This window comes from Triticum dicoccoides, chromosome 3A (genome assembly GCF_002162155.2).
Source record: "Triticum dicoccoides isolate Atlit2015 ecotype Zavitan chromosome 3A, WEW_v2.0, whole genome shotgun sequence".
NCBI lineage: Eukaryota > Viridiplantae > Streptophyta > Magnoliopsida > Poales > Poaceae > Triticum > Triticum dicoccoides.
The window spans coordinates 70,720,675-70,728,667 of NC_041384.1; the positions used below are offsets into that span (position 1 = coordinate 70,720,675).

Sequence of the window (7,993 nt, forward strand, 5' to 3'; positions counted from 1 at the left end):
CGTCATGATCTCCATCGTCACCGGCTCGACACCTTGATCTCCATCGTTGCGTCGTGGTTGTCTCGCCAACTATTGCTTCTACAACTATCGCTAACACATAGTGATAAAGCAAAGCAATTGCATGGCGTTTGCATTTCATACAATAAAGAGACAACCATAAGGCTCCTGTCGGTTGCCAATAACTTTTACAAAACATGATCATCTCATACAATAACGTATATCACATCATGTATTGACCATATCACATCACAACATGCCCTGCAAAAACAAGTTAGATGCCCTCTACTTTGTTCTTACAAGTTTTACGTGGCTGCTACGGGCTTCTAGCAAGACTCGTTCTTACCTACGCATCAAAACACAACGGTCTTTCATCAAGTTTGTTGTTTTAACATTCGGTCGTAGTCAAATTTGATTCAACTAAAGTAGGAGAAACCGACACCCGCCAGCCACCTTTATGCAAAACTAGTTGCATGTCTGTCGGTGGAACCAGTCTCATGTGCGTGGACATGTAAGGTTGGTCCGGGCCGCTTCATCCCACAATACCGCCGAATCAAAATAAGACGTTGGTGGTAAGCAGTATGACTATCACCGCCCACAACTCTTTGTGTTCTACTCGTGCATATCATCTACGCATAGACCTGGCTCATGATGCCACTGTTGGGAAACGTTGCATGGAAAACAAAACAATTCTACGCACACGCAATGATCTATCCATGAAGATGCAATGCAACGAGGGGGAGAGTGTGTCTACGTACCCTCGTAGACCGTAAGCGAAAGCGTTTCACAACGCGGTTGATGTAGTCGAACTTTCTTAGTGCTCCACCGATCGAGTACCAAACGTACGACACCTCTGAGTTCTGCACACATTCAGCTCGGTGACATCCCTCGTCTTCTTGATCCAGCAAGGTGTCGAGGTAGTAGATGAGTTTCATTAGGACGACGGCGTGGTGACGGTGATGGTGTAGTGATTCTCGCAAGGCTTCACCTAAGCACCGCGGAAATATGACCGGGGGTGTAAACTATGGAGGGGGGCGCCGCACACGGCTAACAATTGATGTTGTGTGTTCTAGGTGCCCCCCTCCCCACATACATATAGGTAGGAGGGGAGGAGAGGCTGCCAGGGGGCACCCCCTTTCCTATTTCCACTGGAGAAGAAAGGAAGGGGGAGAAGAGAAGGCAGAGGGGGGGAGGGGGCAAACCCCCTCTTCTCCTTCTCCTATTCGGCCATCTGCCATAGGGGGGGGGGGCGCCACCAATTGTGGGCTGGTGTGCTCCCCTCTCATGGCCCATATATTCCCCCGGGGGTTCCGGTAACCCCCCGGTACTCCGATAAATATCCGATACATTTTGGAACACTTTCGGTGTTTGAATATTATCGTTCTATATATCAATCTTTACTTCTCGACCATTTAGAGACTCCTCGTCATGTCCGTGAGCTCATCTGGGACTTCGAACAACATTCGATCACCAAATCACATAACTCATACTCCCTCCGTTTCTTTTTACTCCGCATATAAGATTTGGTCAAAGTCAAACTACACAAAGTTTGACCAAATTTATATAAAAATATATGAGCATCTACAATATTAAAACTATATAGTATGAAAATACGTTTCATGATGCATCTGATAATGTTGATTTCATATTGTGAATGTTTATATTTTTTAATATAAAGTTAGTCAAACTCTACAAAGATTGACTTTGACCAAACCTTATATGCGGACTAAAAAGAAACGGAGGGAGTATAATACAATATCGTCATCAGGCGTTAAGCATGCGGACCCTACGGGTTCGAGGACTATGTAGACATGACCGAGGCACCTATCCGGTCAATAACCAATAGTGGAACCTGGATGCTCATATTGGCTCCTACATATTCTACAAAGATCTTTATCAGCCGAACCGTTATGACCACATATGTTATTCCCTTTGTCCATCGGAATGTTACTTGCCCGAGATTCAATCGTTGTTATCTTTATACCTAGTTCAATCTCGTTACTGGCAATTCTCTTTACTCGTTTCGTAATACATCACCTCGTGACCAACTCCTTAGTCGTTTGCTTGCAAGCTTTATGATGTGTATTATCGAGAGGGCCCAAAGATACCTCTCCGATACTCGGAATGACAAATCCTAATCTCGATCTATGCCAACCCAACAAACACATTCGGAGATACTTTTAGAGCATCTTTATAATCACCCAGTTACGTTGTGACGTTTGATAGCACACAAGGTATTCCTCCGGTATCTGGGAGTTGCATAGTCTCATTGTCAAAGGAATATGTATTTGACATGAAGAAGGCAATAACAATAAAACTGAACGATCAATATACTAAGCTAACGGATGGGTCATGTCCATCACATCAATCTCCTAATGATGTGATCTCGTTATCAAATGACAACTCATGTCCATGGTTAGGAAACCTTAACCATCTCTGATCAACAAACTAGTCAAGTAGAGGCTCACTAGGGACACAATGTTTGTCTATGTATTCACACATGTATTTATGTTTCCGATCAATACAATTCTAGCATGAATAAGAAAAAAAATAAAATAACAACTTTATTATTGCCTTTAGGGCATATTTCCTTCACCCTCCTCAGCATGCAACAGCTCTACAAGCTACACGGCTCCCCCGGGGCTATCGTGTCTGACCATGGCCCAGTTTTTACCAGCCACTTCTGGCAGGAACTGTTTAAGTATGCATGTAACGAGCTGAGGATGAGTACCGCTAACCACCCATAGACCAACGACCAGACAGAAAGGGTGAACCAGTGCATCGAGACTTATCTGTGCTGCTTCGTCCAAGCATGCCCGAAGCGTTGGAGCTTTTGGGAGCCATTGGCGCAGTTTTGGTACAACTCCTCACACCACTCTGCCATCGGGATGACACCATTCAAGGCCATGTTCGAGAGGGAGCCGAGGCATTGGGGGTTCACTACATCTACTTCCTAAAGGGTGCCAGCACTGCAAACGTGGCTTGAGGAACGGGCAGTCATGCAAGACTTGATCCAACATCAACTTCATCGCGCGCGGCAGATCATGTAAGACCAGGCGAACAAGAAACGCTCCTTCCGCCAATTCCAAGTCGGCGACCAAGTCTTCCTCAAGCTCCAGCCATATGTCCAGTCTTCGGTGGCTCCTCACGCCAACCAAAAGGTCAACTACAAGTTCTACGGGCCTTTCCTGATCATTACCAAGGTCAACGACGTGCCTACGAGCTCAAGCCGCCACCTCAAGCCACGGTACACCCCGTCTTCCATGTCTTGCACCTCCGTCACGCGCTCCTCCCCGGCATCATCGCGTCGACGGCGCTGCCAACGAGCTCTGAAGACACGACGATCCCGGTCAAGGTGCTAGAATCAAGATGGTGCAACAAGAACAACACGATGATCGAGCAAGTTCGTGTGCAGTGGTCTTCGGGAGCCGGCCTCGACACCACCTGGGAGAACAAGCAAGCACTCCAAGCAAGATTTCCTGATGCAGAGGCTTGGGGGCAAGCCTCTTCCCAAGGAGGATGGAATGTCAACGCCCCTGACGAGTCGACCCCACCAAACAGCAAGACACTGGCACGGCTCGACCGCGCCAGGCGCAACAACCCCCGCTTCTTCGCCCCAGAGTGGCATTGGCGGCCCAACCCATCACCTGCTATACTTAAGCCAGGCACCGCCCCCTTCGCTCACCATCGAGTGGATCAGAAACGGCGGCGGCGACACGAACTGTATTCCCTTTTTCCTGTTCTTTGATTCGTGTATCCCATCTTGTAATTGCAACTCGAGTTGTTATTCCTCAGACAATAGATCGATCCACCTCGCTGTTCCTAACATAAAAGGAAAACAAAAAAGTGAAAAAACAGAAGAAGAAAATGTTTTTTTTAGGGGAAGAAGAAAAAAATGTGCATGTGGCCTCCCGCGAGCTAGGTCGGCCCAGTCTCGCGCTCCCGCCGAGCCCATGGGCCTTGCACTTACAAGTGGGCCTCAGCAAGCCCACGTCTCAGTTCGCATCATCCCCCAGTCCGCAATGCGCACCCACCCAAACCCTACCCTTCTCGCACCAGCTATAAATTCCACCCTCTCGCTTCGCTCCCCCTCTCCCGCCGCCGCCCCTCTTCTCTTCCTCTGCCCACAAAACCCTAGCCGTCGCCTCACAGCTCGCCGCCGACGCAGCGAGCTCTTCCTCCACCGCCGCAACCATGGCGACCCAGATCAGCAAGAAGAAGAAGGTAAGGAACCACCTAGACCCAGCGTATTCCGCCGTCCCCAGCACGATCTATCGGTGGTGCATCAACCGATCTAACGATTTCCCGTTTGCGCTTCCTTAGTTTGTGAGCGATGGCGTTTTCTACGCCGAGCTGAACGAGATGCTGACCCGGGAGCTTGCCGAGGACGGCTACTCCGGCGTGGAGGTACGCGTGACGCCGATGCGCACGGAGATCATCATCAGGGCCACGCGGACGCAGAACGTGCTTGGTGAGAAGGGCCGCAGGATCAGGGAGCTCACCTCCGTCGTCCAGAAGCGCTTCAACTTCCCGGAGAACGGCGTTGAGCTTTACGCCGAGAAGGTCGTCAACCGTGGCCTCTGCGCCATCGCCCAGGCCGAGTCACTCCGCTACAAGCTCCTCGGTGGCCTTGCCGTCCGCAGGTATGATAACGACCAATTCTTAAATGTTTTTCATATATGCGATTTGTAGATGCTAGTAAATGGTCAGAGCTGTTGTGATACACTTATCATTTGTTTAGATGCTATGAGATCTACATCAAATACTATTTGTAGTCCTTGAAGTTTGTGGTTAGCTTCATGTTTGTATGCGCACTTAGTAAGGAAGTGATTATTGTTGCACCTGTGCTTTACTCTGCCCTGCTTTCTGATCGTGTTTGTGGGGCATTTGCATTAGTGCAAAAAGTAAAAGCTGTTCTTTGAAGCAGCAGTGGCCAGACAACCGTAGAGATAGATCCACAGATGAATGGCTGATTTGCTGCTTGTCTACTAGTTCTATCTCATATTTCTATGAATAATTTCCTGTAATTTATTGTCTTAGATTAGTCAGCATTACACAAATATCCAGAATGCAGTGGTTATGTTGCACCTTCTCCTTTGTGTTGTAGCGGTGCTAGTAGGATATATCACTGGTGCAAAAAGGAGAAGCTGCTCCTTGGTCACCAGCGGCTGTTGATATAGATCCACAGATGAATGGCCGACCTGCTGTTTGTCTACTGAATACTGATGCTATCCCTTGTTTCTTCTGTGCAATCTTGACATATTTGCTGTAATATCTGTCTTTTCCAGAACAGCTGTGCATTTTATGGCAAAATGTAGTCATTGATTTGAATCTATGTTAACTGTATGGTGCTGTTCACTTTAAATTACTGCATATATAATCTGTTCATTTCTGCTCTCTTATTATGATGATTGTGAGAATGGTTCACACATTCCTGCTTCTGTAGCAGTAGTGGCCAGACGACCATTGAGATATGTTGTTTGTCTACTAAATATATCTGGAATCTATTTCTCTTAATGATTTCTTGTTTTGTTTCAACCTTATGCTTTCTGTTGATGTTATATTTCTGCTTGTAGTTTCAATGGAATTGTTGATTTTATTGCAGGGCATGCTATGGTGTTCTTCGCTTTGTTATGGAGAGTGGTGCTAAGGGTTGTGAGGTAAATTTCCTCTGCACATGTGATCTGACATTCTTATCTTGCACTTCCTGTGTTTAGTTGCTGACTGCTCTCTTGATTTTGTACTAGGTCATTGTGAGCGGCAAGCTCAGGGCCCAGAGAGCCAAGTCGATGAAGTTCAAGGACGGGTACATGATCTCATCTGGTCAGCCTGTTAACGAGTACATTGATGCTGCAGTTAGGCACGTTCTTCTCAGACAGGTTTGTTTGCTGTGCTGCTTACTTAACCTTGTTTTTCCAGTTTGTTGCTCATGGAACTACATATGATTCAACATTGGCTTGGTTTTGTAGGGCGTTCTTGGTATCAAGGTGAAGATTATGCTTGACTGGGACCCCAAGGGCAAGCTTGGCCCTACCACCCCGCTGCCTGACCTTGTCACCATCCACCCCCCGAAGGAGGAGGACGAGCTGCGCCCACCGGCTTTGGTTGAGGTCTAAAGTCCCAATAGAAGACCATGAAACGGCACATCATTTTGGTCCTAGCTACTTTTCTATCCCTGTGATAAGCGAGGGCTATGCAACGCTTGGTTACCTACCTTACCTTTTAATGGACAAAAGTTTCTGTGTAATGCTTCTATGTTAATTTCGTTTAAACTAAGTTTTGCCGAGACAAGTTACTTATGTATGCCAGAAACCTTTGTTTGGATTGATTCTGCCCAGCTAGTTTGTTGCTCTTCGTTTGTGCCACCTTTTTACTGTTTGTTATGTCTTCTTATGCGTTCATTCCGTATCCACCTTTTTACAATCATAATTTGTTTTTTCAGAATTTTTTAAAATAATAATTTTCTCATCTATCTATTTTGTTGTTCACACCAGGAGCATATGAGCTCAGGTGTAGAAAGGTAGTATCGGAAATTCAGTTTTGTTTGAAGCAAGGTTGCTTTTGTTGGTCATTGAATTGAGCATCTTTTGGAGTTGCAGCTATGCGAGTCCTTGAAAGTAAAATCCAAAAAAGGAAATGAAAACAAATTCAAAACATTATGAATTTATTTTGTGGCAAACTTTGATAAAACGGTTGAATTGTCCGCAAAGATGGTTTGCTTTAGAGATGCAAATGTTAGTACTTGCGAAGTCAATTAAACTCCCCCTCGCGCGTTCCCCCTCATCGTTTTTATCGTGCCAGCGAGAGGAAAAGAAATACTGTGCTAGGTTTGTCTTTCGCGGCCCCACCGTGTCGTTTGCTTCGTCCCCATGCCCCCACCCCTTCTCTGAGGCACGCAACCTCTCCTCCCCTCCCAAAAATTTCTCTCTCGTTTGCCGCTGCCACGGCCTCGCCTTGTCGGCACATCCCAGGTCCTCCGGCGCTGGCCATCGGAGAAGGAAGCAAACTCAACATCCAGTTGTCCTCCTCCCAACCCAGGCACGTCGCCTCCTTCCCTCCCCTTCCCTCACTCCTTGCCCCTTCTCTGTCGCTCCTACCCCTTTCTTTTCTCAATCCGGATCTGTGGAGGTGGCCGGCGGAGAGGACGGTCATGGCAGGAGTGCTCAACGCGGGAGACGGCAGATCGATCCGCGGAGCTGCCTTATGCCTGCTTCCTCACCATGTTGCGACCACCGCCTCCGCAGGCCGGTCGTTGATGTCACTCTTCGGCAGAGGCGAGATTGGGTAGGAGCACGGGCGAGTGGGAGGCGTGGTGCTGCGAAGATGTGGGACACGTCACAGACAGGAAGTGGGTGTGGCGTGAGGAGATGGGCGGCGACACCATTCGCTGGCTCCTGTAGCGGCTAAATTTCGTGTTTTGACCCTTTTGACAAACAATTTCAGGATCTGACCCTGGTTTGAAATATTTTCGGGATTTGACCCTTTTGCTACCGCCAGAGCCTCTGGCGGTAGGGTTAGACAGCCTACCGCCAGGGCCCCTGGCGGTAGGGTGTGACGGAGGGGACGGCGGCCGTCACCGCGTGCTGATGTGGACAAGTACCTTACCGACAGGGTCCCTGGCGGTAGGCTGTCTAACCTTACCGCCAGTGCCTCTAGCGGTAAGGTGTGACAGGGTTTTGCCGTGCAGACATTCTGTAACGAAAGATGCAAGGGCCCTCGCGGTAGGTTGTCTGACCCTACCGCCAGGACCCCTGGTGGTAGAGTCTTGTGTTTTGCTGTATATAGCTTCTGTAACGAAATATGAAAGGGCCCCGGCGGTAGGTTGACCCTATCGTCATGGGGGCTGGCGGTAGGTTGTCTCACCCTACCGCCAGGGTGCATGGCGGTAGGGTCCTCTGTTTTGTTTTTTCAAGTTCATTTGGTTACTTGTTCTCAAATTCAATATGACAGCAATATCACAGCAAGTTTCACAAATATGACAACAATATCATAGATT

At 47.9% G+C, this 7,993-nt stretch overlaps 1 protein-coding gene and 1 non-coding gene across 2 annotated transcripts; both read left to right on the forward strand.

The window, feature by feature from the left end:
• The first annotated feature begins 4,068 nt into the window (after positions 1 to 4,068).
• LOC119267214 (40S ribosomal protein S3-3) lies at positions 4,069 to 6,351 on the forward strand. The gene is made up of 5 exons (XM_037548574.1): positions 4,069 to 4,221; positions 4,321 to 4,640; positions 5,603 to 5,657; positions 5,745 to 5,876; positions 5,967 to 6,351. Exons 1-5 carry the CDS (start codon positions 4,192 to 4,194, stop codon positions 6,111 to 6,113), a joined length of 684 nt encoding a protein of 227 aa, XP_037404471.1. The 5' UTR covers positions 4,069 to 4,191; the 3' UTR covers positions 6,114 to 6,351.
• LOC119273913 lies at positions 4,834 to 5,004 on the forward strand. The gene has a single exon (XR_005135042.1). It is a non-coding gene; the product is annotated as a small nucleolar RNA snoR143 (small nucleolar RNA).
• Positions 6,352 to 7,993: the final 1,642 nt, after the last annotated feature.